Raw genomic sequence first — 19313 nt, forward strand, 5'->3', positions numbered from 1 at the left:
TTTGCGTATAACAAATGACCTCTTTATTTCTGTGTTCGAGGGGAAAAAAAATTTCAATTAAAATCTTGCTACTTATGTACAGGGCACATTCATAAACTCTCCAAAGGCAAGAACAGCATTGGAACCACCACAACTGTGGCCCAGACAAAAAATGCAATGCTAAACCTCCCAATGATTATGCCTATAATTACATGTTCTTGAGGCGCAACCATTCCAATGGGAATGATGGAATTTTGTACAGATGACATTTTGTTTCCCCTCCCAGACGCTAAAACAGCACATCATTTCTTTGTGATGCGCTTCGATCGTGCCCTTAGAGTCTGTCGATCACCGTGTGACGACGCCGATCCTATTGAGAACAGGCTGTTGGTGGCCGCAGGAGCACCTGAGAATAATTAAAAAAATGTATTAGTGCTTTAACCACTGCATAATGCAACAATCTGAAGTTTATAAGTTATAAGAACCTAATGGTGGCTTAAGTGAGTAGTTTCCTTGTTCACAGCAGCAGAAGGGCAATTTTGTACTTCACCTCCTCCTTCGAGTGCGACCTTAGGATCGCAACCATAACCACCACTATGGAGTAGGTTCGACAGAGCTGCAGGTGGTTCTGTACCTTGTGCTGGCGCACCCCCACCACTCACAAAGTTTAATGCGTAAAAAAAAATTCACTGTGCCCACTTATCTGGCTCACTCGCAACTCTCCTTGGTTAGAGTCACGCCTGAACAGTGGAACCCAGATTATACTGAGACTTTCAGGGGACTGCGATAATGCAGTCGTGTTATAAACGCATTGATTACTCTGGCTGTCAAAATTTATTCTTTGTTTGCGGCGAGAGCCATTAATCCGCAGCACGCATCTCGAGCCATCGAATGGATTAACCTCTGTCCAAGGTCTGCGATAAGATATACGGCGAAAAGGGAGGGGGGGGGCACTTTCACTCGCAGGCATAGATAAAAAGAATGGGGGAGGTTAAATCCTCCTTAAACTTGGGTGTAAAAATTTTAAGCACTCTGCTACTGAACCTGAGTACCCAACACTGGTTCAAATACACTCCGCTTGATGGCTAATGTGAAAGCACTATACGCCAATACTCGACAATTTAGCTAGGCTCTGGACATCTAGATGGGTTGGGTGTATGAGGAATGTTGACACGATTACTGCCAGCTGTTCATTTCCCCCAGGCCTGGCTATTCCACTCTTAGCTATCTTGATCTTCATTTAATGTAACATGATCTCTTAACCGCCTGCTGCCGTGGTTCAGTGGGGCACTAGACTGCTGAATCCAAGGACTACAGCCACTTTTTGATGGAAGCAAAAATTAAGGTGCCCATTACATGTGCAAGATCTCTCATACGTGAGTCGCTTTGCGACTTAATCCCTGCAACTCTGAAGTGAAAGCGCTTGGCTACATGAAGCGCAGCTAAGATTTTGACCTCAGCGAGCCCAAGAAACAAATCAAGCCTTTATCTGACCTTGAATTAAGTTTCTCCCAGAGCACACACATTTTGCAACATCTATTGTCGCGGAGGGTGCCAGTCACTTTCCGGGATGCTCGGCGCAGACAAGACAAGTTGTTTTCGTAGTCTAGTGAGAAGCCCACAGGCTTCATACTAGGAGGGCCGAGTTGAAACTAGCATAGGAAGCACCAGAGTGAGAAAGCTGCCAGCTCACACCTACTGTCTTTAAGCAAGCATCAACTGAGCGAAAGCCTGTATCAATTCTGCTGCTCGGCTACACAAGACAGCCTGCAGCCGTATCGCTCCTTTGCTGTGTTTAAATTTAAGCGGCATCAATCTGTGTGGTAGCATTGCAATAGCATGGAGGGTAGTAGTATGAAAATAAAAGTACAAGGGTTCAACGCTGCTGAACCAAATATTGAGCGAAAGCATTAGCTGCGGGTGACCGAGCGCTGCTCTCTTTTTCTTCTTCCTTGGCCCAAATATATAAAGCCCCGCTTTAACCAAGCCGAGCATAGTGGCCTATAGGGGTAACGTGAATGCCAGGGTCATAGCAGGCTGATTCTGACATAACCGTCCCATGTGAAACGAGAGACCCAAGTTGGCAGCTCGTGCCGACCTTGAGTTGGTAGCCCAGCTCTCTCCTTAGTGTCACGTGGGGTGTGACGTTACAGCGTCACATGGGTAAGATGTGCTGAAGGCTCGAAACCTAGAGTAGTATTGCTTTTACAATAAAAATCATTTAGCTTGGTAAAGTGGGGTGATCTGCAATGGGCCTATTTCGGTCACTGGAACGACCTCACTTGCATTTTTAGCTCAACTGATTGAATCTTATGAGAGGAGAGAGCTTCGTCAGTGTTCCTTCATTTTTTTTTTACACCTGAAACTTTATAACCTCGCGGTCAAGCACGCAAGTTCGTAACTTGTGACCCACAACAAGTGCCAGTCTTCGAGGGTATTGAATAGCTCAACAAAACCATAAAGGTACTCCCACATCATTGCGCAAAGGTGTAGATAAGTGTCTGAGCAAAGCTGTCTGCATAATTCAAGCCTGCCTGCATCGTTCTGCGGACCTACTGTCGGAGGACAAGTAAAGCCATTCACTGAAATTGTGCCGATAATTCAAGCGGCTCGCAGTGTTGCATCCCCTCATGCGGCAGTCCACAAGTTGTGCTTCTCGCTGCACCCAACAGATGGCGTTAACGAGCTTTCAACCAGTTCTGGTGCCAACCCGTCGTTTCAAAAGGCATCGCCCCGAGCACCATCATAATCATCATATTTTGGCATTCTATTTTTTTCTTTTTTTCTGTGCTCTGGTCTAAATTCGCTCCCCATGCTCTTACTTCAGCGCGGCACTCCTAGCACATTGGCAGAGATGGCCATTTAAAAAAATTGAAGGTCCACTACTGCGAGGGTCCTGCTATGCTGATGTCGAATCTTGCTAGCGTCTTCCGCATCACCTGTAGCACTGGAATGCTATCCGCAGGAACTGGTTTTTCTGTACGTTAGTTCGTTTCCTCTCTAGCCAAATAGCTGCCAGATACATGGTCACGATTTTTTTGCTCACAATGACAACGCCGAATCGAAGTGTCGAATTAAAATGTTGGTTACCTTAACACTCATACTATGACCTTAAAGGCAGCTGTTCAAATGGATCATGCACTGAAGCATTGTGCGGGCAGCATTGGAAAAACTAACTATGCATCACAGAAAAAGGCAGCAACTTGCAGCTATTTCATTCATGCAGTGCACTGTGGCAGCGCATCTGCGGCACCAAAGAACTAGTTGCTTACCAAAATTGAATGCTGGTTTTGGAGTGGCACTGGCTCCACACTGTGATGCATTAAAATTGAACGCTGGCACAGCAGGGGTGGGGCTGGCAGCACCGAACTTGAACAGTCCTTGTGGAGCGGCAGCATTGGGCTGGGCAGCAGAACTGCTGCTCGAGATGCCATTACTCAGGCCATTGGTGGCCACAGCACCAAACTGAAACCCACCGGGCTGAGCAGACTGGCCACCGATGGCTGCTGCACTGGGAAAGAGTGGTGAGGTGACACCCGACTGAGAGAAAGCTGGGGCAGTGCTGGTTGTCCCTGCTCCAAATGAGAAGGGTGCTGGGGTCGTCGCAGCCGTGGTAGTGGCTGACCCAAAGGCGAAGGGGCTGGGCGCTGGTGCGGCGGCACCTGCTGCTGCTCCAAAAGCAAAGGGGGTGCTGCTGCCTGTCGCTGCTGCTGTTGCTGCTGCTGTTGTGGGTGCTCCAAAAGCAAATGTCTGCTGCACTGTGGGCATGCCTTGCTTCGAAGCGGGCACTCCAAACATGAATGGGGTTCCTGAAAGCGATGACGCTGATGTTGTAGCAGAGAGTGGAGCAGCAGCCGCTGTCTGCTGCTGCTGTTGGGATGCTTGTGTGCCAAACTTGAACACTGTGGCACTTCCAGCAGATGAAGAAGCAGCGACATTTCCCGTACCAAATGAAAAGCCGCCTTTCGGGGCTGCAGTGCTGCTGGCTGAAGTAATGCTTCCAAATGCAAAGCCAGTGCTGCTAGGTTGTGAAGTAAGGCCTGCTGAGGTTCCAGTTGGGGACTGCACGGCTGTTGCACCGAATGTTAGTGGTGATGCAATGGCTGTTGGTTTCTGCACGGAAGCACTGCCACCAAAGGCAAAAACGTTCGAGCTTGACACCTGCGTTGCCTGCGTTGTGGTTTGGGAGCTTGGTGCTGTGACACCAAACTTGAACACCCCAGATGATGGCGTGCCTGCCACACTTGCGACAGATGCAGCTGGCCCTGCTGCATTTGAACCAAATTTGAATGGCTCTGTCGATGGCGCTGTGACAGGGGGTAGAAATCCCAGCGATGCAGTAGGTTTTGCGACCTGTGCATTGGAACCAAACTGGAAGAGTGTCGACCCTTGCAAGCTTGACGGGGCAGCGTTGGTGACCACTGCACTCGTGTCGTTAGCCTTGAGTGCAGGAAGTGCAGGTGATGCAGCTACTGCTCCAAACGTGGGCAGTGAAGAAGTAGAAGAGGCCTTCAGGTTGCCTCCGAGCGATGGCCCAGAAAAAACGAAGCCCCCTGCTGGCTGTGGTTTTGTGGCAGCAGGTGATGCTACCAAAGCCGGAGTCTGCAGAGGCGGTGCTGATGTTTGTGGCAATGAGAAAGGTGTGGTCGACGACAAACTGCTTGACACCGCAGATGACACCGCAGACGGTGAGGCAAGTGCAGTTGTTATGGCTGCTGTACTTGGGGATGTGAACTTTGCCAGGCTTGCCAGCAGTGGGTTACTAGCAGTAGAAGGTGTGGCTGCAGCCAGCGGAGCTGGAGTTGTTTGGGCGACAACCGTTTGTGATGACGTATTTGGAACACTAGCGGTGGTCAGGCCAAGAGAGCCTGTGCAAAGCTGGGGCTTCGGCACTGTTGTTGTGGTGGTGGTGGTGCTTCCTGTTGGCATGGCAGGCAAAGTGCTTGCACAACTGGCTGGTGGAGCAAGGATGGCAGTGGGCTTGTTGGACGCTGTGCTTGATGACACGCTCATCACAGGGCTGCTGATGACTGACACTGTGTTGGCTGTTGACCCCTGTATCAAAGCGGTGCTGGATACGGTGGGAGAGGATGGGATGTTGAAAGTCGGGGGGCTAGTTGTCTTTGAGAGTGTAGTAGGCTCTGCCACAGCTGGAGCTGCAGCAGCTGTTTCCGCAGCTGCAACAAAGCAGAACATGAAAGTTAATAATGCCATTTATAGAGGATCCAGCCATTTGATCATGCGCTTTGTAATGCCAACAGCAAAAGGACAAACAAGCAAAACACAAAAGCTGCAGCTGCTGCAACATAAATTGCTGCAAAAGGACTTAATTTCCTAGAGAAAAAAGCTTGCTATTCTGCCTTAAAGATTTGGATGTCAGCTAGCACAAAGGAGACGAAAGTAGTTCCACATTTTATTAGTGGCAGCATACAACGCACTGGCCGCACCAAACACGCAAACACGTGCCGACATTTTTTGTTGATTTCAGAAACCTAAAACATTATGATGCATGCTGCCACCACATGTAGAGAAGCTGCGCAGACTTACCACTTGGGTTGTTACTAACATCCTGCAGGCTGCCCAACAATCTGTTCAGCCTCTCCTTGTCAAGGGCCTGGTCATTTTCGTGCTCTTTCAGGGTCGCCATGTGCTCTGGGTAGACCAGCCTCTGCAAAGAGGTTGACATGGCTCTCGCACATTGTCATGTACACAAAATACTAAGACATTTCAAAACGTGCCACCTGCTCTGCACCCCGTATGCCTCAGTTGACCGTATTTTCAAATGTGTAGCCCACCAATGCATAAAACCTGCACATCAAACTTCGAATCCAAAAAAACAATAATAAAAAAGAAAGATAGATAAATGGACTTATTGAAAGGAAGGGCAGAGAGGTTGGCCGGGATGATTAATATCTGGCCTGCTACTCTGCACTGAAAATGGGGGGGAAAAAAAAAAAAAAAAAGCTATCCTCGCATATAGCTTGCACACTTATGCGAAAGAGGTGTGACTAGGCTGTTACAACAGTGCAAACTGTGATCACTGTTTTCAAAAACAAATTAACTGCAAAAAGATAACCGCAAAGCCACCGCCGCTGTCTTATTCCATCATAGCATTGCTCCAACTGCTGTTACCAGAGGCTTCACTTCCGCTCTCAAAGAATTTGCTGTCACTGGATTCCCACAAAATGCCCATGTAAGGTAATGGTGCTTGGAAGCTTGTTTAGTCAGACACCCCGCTGCTGGCAGCTGTTAATTCAACTGGGCTCCCGAAGTGGCACCGTGTCAAGATATGACCTGCTTTGACGAACATCCTAGTACACTAAACTCTCGTTAATTTGGCCTTAAGGTACCAGAAGAAATGTTCAAATAAATTATTGAATGATCCCAACAATACTCCAATGACTGTTTGCATAATTGTACTTTTATCTATTGAACACCTGCTTAATGGTTGGCGGCATATGATATAAAACATAAGTGACACGATGGTTCTCTTGCAAGTTGTCAACTGCTTCATTTTGCGCAGAATTTTTGTTTGCGTTTACGAATGATGTCATGCTAGTCTAACACCTACATATATATCCATAAATCCTCGCGTGAATCCACGTGATTCTTCCAGAACGCTGTAACTGGGGGTTGGACGCGCGATTTTACTGCACTGCATACTTTCCCGCAATGAAAGTGCGGTGAAGCATCCTCAAAACATAACAAGGCTGTTTAATATGTCGCAAAAACCGCATTAAATACGATGTGAAACTTCGAGATAGCGAAAATGCGAAAAAAAGTTTTCATCCGTGTATAATGAGAGTGGGGAAAGGTCAACAAAAGCATTTATTTGCACTACATTTCGCGGCTGTACCGTCCCCTGAATCTCGCGCATTTTCGCGTCCAACGCAACCCCAACCAGGCGTTGAATAGTGGCACGAATCTTCATGTGCTGGCGCTGGTTCACTCCCCTTCTTGCACTGACACACTTGGTCGGAGAATTTCAAACCAAGTGAGGAGGAGAGCAGTTCACATTCGTCCGGCAACTGGGGAAACCACAGGGTCCCTCAGCTGTTCTGAAACCAGTTGGCCGCTTCCAGCTCCGACGTGAGACGACAGCAGATGTGCCGTTGGCCATTACACACCGTAGGCGCGTGCGCTCAGAAAATGCTCTCAGATTCAGGTTTTCGCGACCATTGTCATTCAGTGCGTGTATCGTCTGAGGAGAGTCCCTGACTACAGACATCGTTCTGCACAAAATCTTTTTTGGTACCTCTAAACGTGTTCGGCATCCTACATTTCTCAAAAGCGCGATCGACGCAATTCTTGGGAGTACTAATCAAGCGTTTGTGATGCGGCTTTAAGGCATGGCCAGCATGGCTGGAGAGGCCCGTGAGACACCTGTGCGAGGTGTGCTCGGCACGCTTCCGGTCGTGTGTGCGTCGCGGGCACCATGGCCGCGACGATCGCGGAGTCAGCGCGGAGAAAGCGAAACCATTGAAACAGTCAGTCGACATTAGCGCCAGATAGCGCCTCCTCTCGCTGGAAGCCTGATACTGATAGTGCTGATTAATAACAAGGACAGAACTGTGAATTTAGGACAAAATTTGTTTGGATCTGCATACAATACGAGGTGAAAATCTGACATGATAAAAGCAGGAAAATAGCCTCGTATTATAAGCGGTTTTTATGGTAGTTATGCACTTTGTTTCTGGGGCTTCGCTGCCACTGAAATGCAGCGGTGGCCATCAGTTGTGCTGCTCAGCCGGCCAACAGTCTGCGGTTGCACGCTTTTTATAACGATAATTGCCTTGCCGCTTTTTTTTCTTTCTTTTTGGAAAGTGTCAGTGTCAGCAGGCACCAACACGTGCTTCCTTCACTTCCGTCTTTGTGGCATTTCTTCCTGTGTTCCAAAACTGCACGCCCATCACATGCTGTTCGCTCTACTGCACTGCGTGGGGAAAGAAGTCGTAGGCACTTTCACCATTATGGAGCAACTCTGCTTCTGAAATTCCTAATGGTATGCAAAAATTGCAGCATTTCACAGAACTCTGAAAAATCAGATTTGTTGTGGAGTTTTCACTCTTAAGCCGCTGCGAACGACTAACACTAAGACACTCATGACGCTAACCAGGCTGGGGATAGAGGTGAAAAAATAAAACCAGACTAATGTCACTTTCAAGTAGGACAACAAGACACGAGTTGATTCATGCTGTCATTCTTTCTCACTTAGCAATTTGCTCTAAATACAATAACACCGTCTCTAAAAGGCTTTTTTATTCATCGTTTTCATGTAACACATATATGGACAGATGTGTACTAACACACCTTTTTTAAGAGCCCTTTTGTTAAAACAAACTTCCGATTAGACAAGCAAATATGGTCCCATCAAGTTCATCTTATTCTATTGTATATTCAAGAGTTTGGCCCCTAAGAAAATAACCCATTAATTAAGTGCCACATATTAAGGGGATCATATCAACACGGCATGAGTGTACTCTATAGACAGATTTGGATGCTGTGAGCTGACAGTACAGTGGTACAAAAACCAGCATTCTCAAAGTTTACCTTCCTACCGAGTGACTCGTGCCACTCAAGCAAGCAGCTCACAGCATTTTTGCAACAGCAAAGACTTTTCTTTCACTCTCTTTCACATACACGAATGCAAAAGAAAAAAAAAAAAGTGGCTCAGAGGTGAATGGTGCAGTGTGCAGCAGTCAAAGTGAACCTCCTAACTGCCGGCTGTACAAAAACGCATCAGCGATATTAGTTTCATAGTACCTTCTTTGGGGAAGGGCTCCACTCCAGTGACTTGACACGGTTTCTCAGCCTGGATGCTTCAGCACTGTCACTTTCGGATGTTTCCGCCGACGCTTGTGCGCCCAGTGGTGCATCATTCTATGGCACATAAAGTGGTAAGAAAAAAAAAATACAGAGTAACACACTGCAACAAAATGGCGCTACCTTGGAATAAAAACAGAAGGTGCCTTTCGCCTCCCCAGTTTTTCAGTCGCCTAGTACATCAAGGGTGCCATTACCTAATCAAGTGATGAATTAAAAAAAAATCAAGGACCTGCACAGGTACAAGAGAATGGTTGGCCTAGAAATTAATAAGCAGAAAGCAAGTTATGCAGTCACGGATGGCAACAGCAGTTTACGACAGGCGTCTATGTGTTGGAAGTGGCAGGGAAATACATCTACTCAGGGCAGGTAGTGACCGCCAATCTGAGCCACAAGACCGAGACAACTGGGAGGATAAGAATGGGGCGAAGTACACTAGCCAGATACTACCTGATCATGACTGGCAGTAATATCCCTCAAAAAAGAAATAATACAACAGCTTTACCTTAACAGTACTTACTTCCAGCACAGGAAAGCAGGGCACTAACAAAAAGGGTTCGACTTAAATTAAGGACTAAGAAGAGAGCTAAGGAAAGAAAAATTATAGATGTAACATGAAAAGACAGGAAGAAAACAGAGTGGGAAAGGGAACAAATGCCTATTGCTAACATCCTAGTTCAAATAAAGAAACAAGTGACATGGGCAAGGAACATAGTGCTGCAGCAAGACAACTGACGGTTGTTAAGGATAAAAGTGCCGATTCTAAGAGAAGCTAAGCAGATGGTAGCTAGTCAGGCAGGTGAATGAGATTAGGAAGTCTGCATTGATAAGGGGGCTGCAGCTGGCATATAAGTGAATTACTTATGAGAGACAGGGGAGAGGCCCTGGTCCTGCAGTGGGTGAAATTTAGCCTGATGATAACGTCAATGACCATGTGGTTTAGTGTTAAATGCTTGGTTAGACGATGCATACTTCTTTAGTGCTGTCTTCGTTCTTCTCAAGAGGCCCTTCGTCGTCTCCTTTAGGTAGCCTGCAATGAAACATGATGTCAGTATCATCAATGTCAAATGTGTGTGTTGAATGCCAGCAATATTAGTGTAAGAACCTCCTTGCAATTCCCATGCAATGTTACTGTATAGTGCTACTGGTTTGGTTTATAAGGTTTAATATCCCAAAGCGATATAGATTACGAGGGACACCGTAGTGCAGGGCTCTGAAAATTTTCACCACTTGGAATTGTTTAACGTACACTGACACAGCACAGTACACGGGTGCCTTGCTTTTCACCTCCACCGAAAAGTGGCCGCCAAGGTCAGGATTTGATCTTGAGCCCTTGGGATGAGCAGTCAAGCACCTTAACCGCTGAATCATTGCGGCGGCAAGGAGTATGGCGCTAATGAGCGTGCCTATCAAACAAATCATCTCGCATGTAAAGCGGAGAAAGTTTCCTAATGGTGCTCCTGCAATCGCTTCTCGCATGCAGAACAGTGTAGGGTGCAACCTTGGGCACCTGTTCGCAATACGCTGAAGCTATAAAACTAACTGTGGGGACAGAAGCATGGCATGGGATAAGCAATAGCGTTTGGCCAGAGGGCTCCATTTCTACTCTGGAGGGGAATCCAGCACTTGCTACAGGCATTGCAAAAACAACTGTCCCTCAACCTTACTGAAATACTGATGTGCTTATAGTGCACTGGTGACATGGTTAGGCCTCTTACGCCAGGCAGTGGCCCGATACACAACACTTTCCATGGCGACATTGGTGCAAAGCAGGCCTAATGACATTTGGAAAGCAGCGTGCTGCTGCCAGTCCACAATGAGTGTCCCTAGCTTTGATGAATTGTAGTCTTACTTATAAGCTAGATGTAACCTTATTCACTGTCCTGACTTATAGATTAGATTACTGTTACTATTTCGCGATCCTCTTTGAGTTAGGCATATTCAAAACTGACTGTGGATATGGTGAAACACTGAATAATGGCTATCTCCTCGACAATGACAATTTTTCGCATTTTCATCAAACCTCTATTGCATGCACGCGACCACAGGACATTAAAGCAGAACTACCCCCAAATGGTCAGGGCCTTCCTGGCACCCTTCGTCGTACGGCGCTGTACCCTATCACAACATGCGAATGGTGCTTCATGAGACAAAGTTTTGGCAAAATGGGCAATAGCTGCTGTTGAAACAGGCTGGCGCAACGCTCGTAAAAGTAAAAACCAAGGAGTCAGCCATAATCTCGGAGAAGAGGCCGTCTTTTTTTCAGCATGCTCGCCACTGCCTGCATGTCAATAGCATGCGATCGGCTCAGCAGCATGCAGTTCAGATTTGAGAAGGGCTATTTTCCCAATCTTTTAACCCTGCCGATCATACCTGGATGCGGCCTGCGTTCAGGACTCCGTTTGATTAAACCGATGCGAGACCAGACCACGACAGCAGTTTTGAATTATCTGGATTCCCAAATTAATGGGGGTCCCCGTTCTAAAGGTGATGGAGCCCTGCAACTTGGCATCATGGGGGAATTTCTCTGGCTATATACCAGGCACCAGATGCCCAGGCACTATAATGGTTTGGTTCGGTTCATGGGGTTTAATGTCTCAAAGCAACGAAGACTATGAGAGACGCCATAGTGGAGGGCTCCAGAAATTTCGACCACCCGGGGTTCTTTAACGTGCACTGACATTACACAGCCAGGCACTAAGAGCAACCATGGTAGAACTGGCTCGCATTCAAATTATCAGGCTTTTTTATACATGAACGTCTAAGGAGCTTGGCTAGACCAGGGCATGCAGCTTGAATTATCCCAAGACTGGAGTGATTGAAGTTCGAACGAACAAGCTTTTAGTGAAAACGGCCATGAGGAATGCAAGAGTATAGATGAGGTACACAAGAGTACAGTAATTCCCTCCCACAGGGTGGAAAATTGGACTGATATGTTGGAGAGAGCACGAAGGAGGGCTCCCGATTAATTTTGATCTTTCGGGGTTCTTAACATGCAACAACATTGCCCTTTTGCATTTCGTCTCAGTGCACGTACAGCAAACATGGAAGGTATACAAAAATGTGCAAAAAGAAAAAGTGATGTCAAAGGGATGGTGGTGTCGAATGTACACACCTGTCATCTGTCTTTGTTTGCTTTGAAACAGGAGAAGAATCTGGTGGCACTGCTTTCCTCTTCTGAGATTGGCTGTTCCTCTGCAATTAAAAAAAAAAACCAAGTTTGATGTTTAAAACACACAAGTCTGTCTGTTTGGCTATGGTTGGCATAACCAAAATGAATCCCACATGCGCACAATGTACCTAATCCAACTGAAGTTACTTAAAACACACAAGTCTGTCTGTTTGGCTATGGTTGGCATAACCAAAATGAATCCCACATGCGCACAATGTACCTAATCCAACTGAAGTTACCTAATGGCGCAGTCCATCGGCAAAACAGGAGCAGACATAAGCATCCTAAACGTGCTCTTTCAAAGGTAGCTGCGTTGTAATGGGCAGGCAGGAACCCTTAGGGGCACTGTTACCCAGTGACGGAACAGGAGCACTTTGGCAACGCTAAAAGTAGTCTAGAGCAGTTGGAACTGCTCCCGCCAGGGAGTATGAAGGAAGTCAAGGAACGCAAGCGTGTTCACTCTCCCTGCTGTACTGGATGCACATGGCAAGTGCATTCACTGTGCAGGATGCCGGAAAGGTCAGTGATCTGGTCACGTGGCGCAAGTTCGCCCCGCGCTACTGCTCTGCTTCTCACTGCCTGTTGCCTCTGCTCTTATTCTGCCACTGGAAAGCACCATTAGCAAAGCAGCAGATTCTAAAGTTGCAAAGGCCATTATGAGCTCAGCAATGGTAGAAAATGGTAAGTCCTGCTTTTCACCTACACATAAGATGCACCTACAAAATTCCTATTGAAATAGCACACAACACAGTCTCCGGTTTTATAACCTAAGTGGACCCAATCGCAGTGCTGAGAACCCATACGGAATCATAGTGTGCTTTACTAACTATGTACAGAGACGCTACCTGCTAACAGCTGTAAAACACGTGCAAGGACACACCTTGCTGCTGCCCTTTAAGAACAACTTTACTGGGACTAATAATATGTTTGTCATAGCCTAAAACCAGAGATTCTACTCTCTTTTAGCATGCTAAACAACTTTTGATCCGTGAAGACCCAATTTTCAATTCAACTGCAAGTCACCCCCCCCCCCCCCTCTCAAAAATCGGCCCCCCAAGGTAATTTTGGGCAAAATGTTGGCTTCCCAAAACATGCCAAAATCTAGCAATATTCTGCAGAATAAATGTCACTATGATCAGGTACCATGAAGAAAAATAAATAAAGAAATGATTGCTGAGTTTTGGCTGATGATGTCGTAGTGCTGAGCAACATTCTCACCTTGCCACTGCCTGAAAGCTTGCTCACATACAGGGATGAGGGATGCAGTAATGAAGACTGACACGTGTACTTTGAGAAAAAAATTAGCTGTGGTTTAGGTTGTGGTTAAACCTGTAGTTACACGAGAGCAATCAGTATGGCTACGCTTACGTTCGGCTTGAAAGTAAAGACATGGCTTTTGCACACAGTAGTAGTTTACTCTAAGGTTCCAGCTTTATTTATGCCATAGGAGAATCACTTCACGTATGAGCACCCCTTGCCTCTAGTCGTTGACCATTCTCATTCGGGTGTAGAAAACTTCTAGTAATATGACATCATCTCTACGTCAAACTCCGGGGCACACCGCCGTCACAATGTTCAAACAAACCTTCTGTCCTGACAACTCGCTGTTGTCATTCACCTCTACCAACTAGCAGGTTATTTGTCTTGTGGTTTAGGTTGTGGTTAAACCTGTAGTTACACGAGAGCAATCAGTATGGCTACGCTTACGTTCGGCTTGAAAGTAAAGACATGGCTTTTGCACACAGTAGTAGTTTACTCTAAGGTTCCAGCTTTATTTATGCCATAGGAGAATCACTTCACGTATGAGCACCCCTTGCCTCTAGTCGTTGACCATTCTCATTCGGATGTAGAAGACTTCTAGTAATATGACATCATCTCTACGTCAAACTCCGGGGCACACCGCCGTCACAATGTTCAAACAAACCTTCTGTCCTGACAACTCGCTGTTGTCATTCACCTCTACCAACTAGCAGGTTATTTGTCTTGTGGTTTAGGTTGTGGTTAAACCTGTAGTTACACGAGAGCAATCAGTATGGCTACGCTTACGTTCGGCTTGAAAGTAAAGACATGGCTTTTGCACACAGTAGTAGTTTACTCTAAGGTTCCAGCTTTATTTATGCCATAGGAGAATCACTTCACGTATGAGCACCCCTTGCCTCTAGTCGTTGACCATTCTCATTCGGATGTAGAAGACTTCTAGTAATATGACATCATCTCTACGTCAAACTCCGGGGCACACCACAGTCACAATGTTCAAACAAACCTTCTGTCCTGACAACTCGCTGTTGTCATTCACCTCTACCAACTAGCAGGTTATTTGTCTTGTGGTTTAGGTTGTGGTTAAACCTGTAGTTACACGAGAGCAATCAGTATGGCTACGCTTACGTTCGGCTTGAAAGTAAAGACATGGCTTTTGCACACAGTAGTAGTTTACTCTAAGGTTCCAGCTTTATTTATGCCATAGGAGAATCACTTCCCGTATGAGCACCCCTTGCCTCTAGTCGTTAACCATTCTCATTCGGATGTAGAAGACTTCTAGTAATATGACATCATCTCTACGTCAAACTCCGGGGCACACCGCAGTCACAATGTTCAAACAAACCTTCTGTCCTGACAACTCGCTGTTGTCATTCACCTCTATCAACTAGCAGGTTATTTGTCTTTTTTTTTTTTCTTCTTCTTCTTTCTTCGCTCTTCAGACAGGCACGAATAGGCACCAGACAAGCATGGACAGGCACGGCGAAATGGCGAGACTGTGGCCAATGTAGCTTTCGCGACAATATTTTCCCAACAAAGATCCAGGTTGAATGAGCGAAATATTGAGCTTGCACAAAGTAAGTCAATGACAGCACTCGGGGCTATGTGGCTGTACTATTTATAGACGTGTGCAATATGATGAAAAGGTCACATAATAATGTTACAAACACAAGCAAGATGTAGAATGTTTGCCTGCAGAACAAGTGGCATTTAAACCAACAGCACCGACCTTTCGTAGGGACGCTATATCTGCTGGGAAGTGACTACAAACGGCTCAAGAACTGGTCTTGCTGATGTCAAGCAGGGGTGTTGTGAGTTTCAACTTCCTTAGGATGACAGTTTGGGCGAGTTGGAGCTGACAGATTGAATGGATAGTTACTGGATGCATATAGGCATTAAAAGACGGACCACAAGTGCCAAAAGCAAACACCACCTTGGTTGCCCTGTGCACTTTTGTCCTATGTCTTTAAATGGCACTATTAAAGCAGGCTCATTATACCAAGCACTGTTAATTAGAACCTCGTGGCAAACCACAACAGCAGCAAAAGGCTGGAACATTCACCTGCAGCAGTATGCCTCTGCTGGAGCAGTAGGAGATGGCGATGGCATTGTTGCGATGTCGCTTGGCCAAAGAGTTGGGAGGGCTTGACGAAGAGGCCAGGCGGCCCCGTTTGAAGGCCCCCTCGGGTGATGATACGAGGGTAGACGGCACGGGACTACGCACTGCTATGTTTTTGCTGGGCGAGCCAAGGAAGGGAGGCCCAAAGCCACCCACTGCCGTCACCACAGGTGTGAAAGGTGGAAGCGGCAAGCAGAGGCTCTCGCGCCGTGCCCGCTTGCTGCACTGCACTGGGTTTGGACTGCTACCCGCCGGGTCCAGGCAGTCCTGATAAGCTGCGGCAGCCGCTCGCTTCCTGCAAACATTCACGGTCAAAACACTGAGTCACAACTTCGTCCGCTGCAAGAAGAGCGTGTCACATGCACAATACTTTGGTCTTTAAATGTCACGTCAAGAGGACAGGTACCATGCCAGTACTGAAAAAGCTTGCATTGCAGTACATAGAGTATAATCTCGTAACAGCAAACCTTTATAATGCCTGTAAAAAGGTATGCATAATTCTTATGCTGTTAATACAAACACTAATTTACAACCAACCATTCATCAGTACGTTGTTACCAGAGTGATCTGCAAGCTACTGACAAAAATTGGCTTACTTATTCTGAACACCTTTGAAAGATGTTAAGAAGCTTAAAGGAGCAGTTTGGTTAACAGCTTTTTATTTAGAGCAGCCTGAGCCAAAGTATGATGCACATATAGTAAGCATGCATGTAGGTTCACCTCCCGTGAGTGCGCAATAACAACCACCAACATGTGTATTCAGTCATGTGCTGCCGTAGCATAAGAAGTAGGAACTTCACTAAGAGGCTAAGAGGTAGTATGTGTCATGCTTAGCTTGTTGTTCGATGTTCACAGGATACTGTGTACAGCAGTGAACTCTATGGAAATTCACCGGAAAGCCAGAGTGCTTCCGTTGCAGCGATAATTTTTCTTGAGGGATGAAACTGTATGTAACCTAACGAGCATTCCCCAGTGCCATCTCCATGCACAGCTGTGGACGTAGGAGCATCTTGTTATACCACATGTACCAATCACGGCACCCTCAACATACAGAGGCCATGGGTTTGGATCCCATCGGTTAAAAAAAAGTTAGGACAATGTACACTAAGAATGCTGACACGGAGATAACTGATAAGACATTTCATTGAACCCCAGCTTACTAAGTTTTAGGCCTAAATAATTTGGGACTGTTATACTCATGAAATGTGAAAATCACGTCAATGCACTTACCTCCGCTCTTTGAGGGCCTGGATGACACTTTCTGTGGAGCATGGATCCTGCTTGTCAACTTCATTGCTGGCTGCTATGGGGCTGCAAGTGCAGTGAGTAACAAAGATTTGGCATTATTTTAAATGAATAAGGCCCTTCCCCCCCACACACACACATACACACACCACTGTCAGTGTGTAATGCACAGAACAGCACGCACCCAAATGTGCTGCTCTGTACGACAGGCGCTGACAGGGGCAAGATCTTGACCTTCACTGAAGAAATAAGTTCAGGCGAAGCAAATGGCTTTGCCAGAGGCAGTGGTGACTTGTTGAGGCAGACAGTGGGGTAGCTTCCCACTGAGTATTTCTCCTGCTGGATCGGGTGCCTCCGAGTTGCAGCTGGGACCCAATCAAGGCGGGACTTTCTGAAAAGGAGCAAAAATGACAAACACTACAACATGCAAATAGCAACATGTCAAGTGTCAGACAACATGCAGACGTAAGTACTCTGCCTCTAACTGTGCATTGGTGGGACTGTGCGTTTGTACAGCAAAGCGGCTGACAGACTGATCCTCCAAGCACATGTGGAACAAGAACACCAGCAAAAATGTGTTGTAAGGCTGCAAATGAAGTGTGACATCCAGAGCACTCCTAATGAATATTCATTCTCCATTATATAAAAAAAAAATGCCTCTACCTAGCATAAACATACATGTGTCACATCCTGTGCAATACCACGTCCATCACGCATGTAATTACTTCACATTACATTTCCCTTTTGCAGCAACCAAAAAAGGCCATAAATATGCTAAAAGCAAAACCTCTGACACTACAGTGTCATACCGAAAAAGTTGTTACCGAGAGTTAACACCAGCATAACATATTTTGGCAACTGTGAATTCCATGTGGGACATACCTAGTTATAGGGGAAGATTATAGCATAGCAAACATCAAAGCTCATCCACAGAGGACATTTTAAAGGAACAAAGCTGGCATTCAAAGCTACTGTGAAGACAAGTAGCAGCATTATCAGAGTAAGGTTTGTATGCTGTTTAAGTATACAGTGCAGTTAAGCTATCCCAAAATACATTTAAAATAAACTATGCATTACAGTAGATTCCTCTGTTATTTTAAATTATCTTGATTAGAACTTGCGGTTTATTTAAATGGGCATTTTGGTCACATCAATATAAATGCTTTATAAGGTCTTTATTCTGTAAAACCTTCCTGTCCCTTTCACATGCCGATATATCAAGATACGACCACAGGGTCCGAAGCTTCTATGAAAACAGGACTGTGAAATTAGGTCTGCCTCAATTACCATGCACATATCAACATTATCAACTTTGAAACATGAATGATGTTATGCAAGACAGCGATTCAAACAGCATAAACCATTCTGAATTCTGTTACGGCATGACAGTATACATTAAGGTACAAACAGCAGAATTTACACAAAACCTGCGTTCTTATATAAACAATTTTCAGCACACAGCAGCAGCAGCAGCAGCAGTAGCCAGGCTGGAATCAAGGTGCAGTGAAGGCAATTTAATTTGGGGCGGAAACCCAGGAATCATGGACAATGTACCGCCGACTCAGAAACGCCCAATGCTTTCAGAATCATTAAACCGGTAAAAATAGCGTAATTTTAGGACCGATTAAGGGGTCACTTCAAAAACTGTGGCTTGTATTACGGCAAATAGCACGGTTTTTCTTTTTGATTTTGATGTTTACAAGATTTGTTTGCAAGATTAGCAAAGCTCTTTGACAGCAGCGCGTGTAACACGGCAGCACCTTCAGGGGTCATTTCATTTTGGCCGAGGTCCTTGAACGAACGAAAGCAACCTGTCACAAACTGACGCCCTGCACCTGCACGAGCTTGCACGAGCACGTGGATGAGTTTCATAGGACAGGAATGGAGAAACAAAAATGATTACGGACGTAGCACATTTCAATTGTACAAAAGTTGCCAACTTTAAATCATTATACGTATTAAAAAATACGTAACCACATGCTGTACCAAAAATATGCTTGACTAACCGCTCGCACATCCTCATAGGACGCGCAACTTTTATGGCGGGCACGCCGTCCATTCAAATTTGAAATGCACCCGGTCAACGAAACGGACATCGCTGAGGAATGCTCTAGTCATCAGCAAGGAAAAGAACCAAAGCACTCACCTCCCTTGATCCGATGTGAAAGTACTTTGGCACGATCTGTTGAGAAAAGCAGTTTTACTCATTAACAAGGGACTCGCGGAGCTGTATGTAGCGTTGTCGACTCCGCTGTTTCCTAGTATCCGCGAAGGGGTGTCGAATTTGTTCCCTGGTACTAGACGCGGATAATCGTACGAAGCACTGCCTGACCGCGACGGTGTGGCCGACGCTGGTGTCGCAGTCTTTGAGTAAGCAGCTCGAGGTGTCGAGTTGTGCTTGATCTTGTCACGCTTTATTAAGCCTAGTATCGATAGACGGTGCCGAAAGTCCTCATCCCGCCTGTGCAGGTAGTAGTTCACTCCGGTCCACACGACGGCAAACGCTGTCGCAACGAAAAGCGTGAGCAGATCTAAAAAATATATCGCACACAGCAAGCACACGCACGCAACATTCCATACTTTAAAATCCGCACTAGAGCTAAACATACTATTCATGTCGAAAATTCATCTTGCGCTCCGAGGGGGCAAACAACAGCAAAACAAAAGTCCGAGGAAGGACAGCAGCCACCATTTTCCACAGCAGTGATTGGATAAAAA

The 19313-nt window shown here is 46.1% G+C and overlaps 1 protein-coding gene across 1 annotated transcript; it reads right to left on the reverse strand.

Annotated features, from left to right (window-relative positions):
* Window positions 1-19287, reverse strand: LOC146197419 (uncharacterized). Its single transcript, XM_084599228.1, has 10 exons — window positions 18742-19287; window positions 16780-16986; window positions 16581-16661; window positions 15294-15645; window positions 11918-11997; window positions 9775-9832; window positions 8743-8859; window positions 5527-5647; window positions 3252-5156; window positions 1-385 (listed from the first exon to the last, which is right to left on the reverse strand). Exons 1-10 carry the CDS (start codon window positions 19209-19211, stop codon window positions 282-284), a joined length of 3495 nt encoding a protein of 1164 aa, XP_084455354.1. The 5' UTR covers window positions 19212-19287; the 3' UTR covers window positions 1-281.
* Window positions 19288-19313: the final 26 nt, after the last annotated feature.

This window comes from Amblyomma maculatum, chromosome 3 (genome assembly GCF_055883805.1).
Source record: "Amblyomma maculatum isolate TAMU_Amacu chromosome 3, ASM5588380v1, whole genome shotgun sequence".
Classification (NCBI taxonomy): Eukaryota; Metazoa; Arthropoda; class Arachnida; order Ixodida; family Ixodidae; genus Amblyomma; species Amblyomma maculatum.

What these genes read in the sequence shown, in the direction of transcription:
- LOC146197419 (XM_084599228.1), bottom strand. Translation starts at nt 19,211, where the DNA reads ATGAATAGTATGTTTAGCTCTAGTGCGGATTTTAAAGTATGGAATGTT. An exon ending in GTACAGAGCAGCACATTTGG is followed by an intron (nt 16,662 to 16,779) that starts GTGCGTGCTGTT and finishes CTGCACTTGCAG; the next exon opens with CCCCATAGCAGCCAGCAATG. An exon ending in AAAACCAGCATTCAATTTTG is followed by an intron (nt 386 to 3,251) that starts GTAAGCAACTAG and finishes AATTATTCTCAG; the next exon opens with GTGCTCCTGCGGCCACCAAC.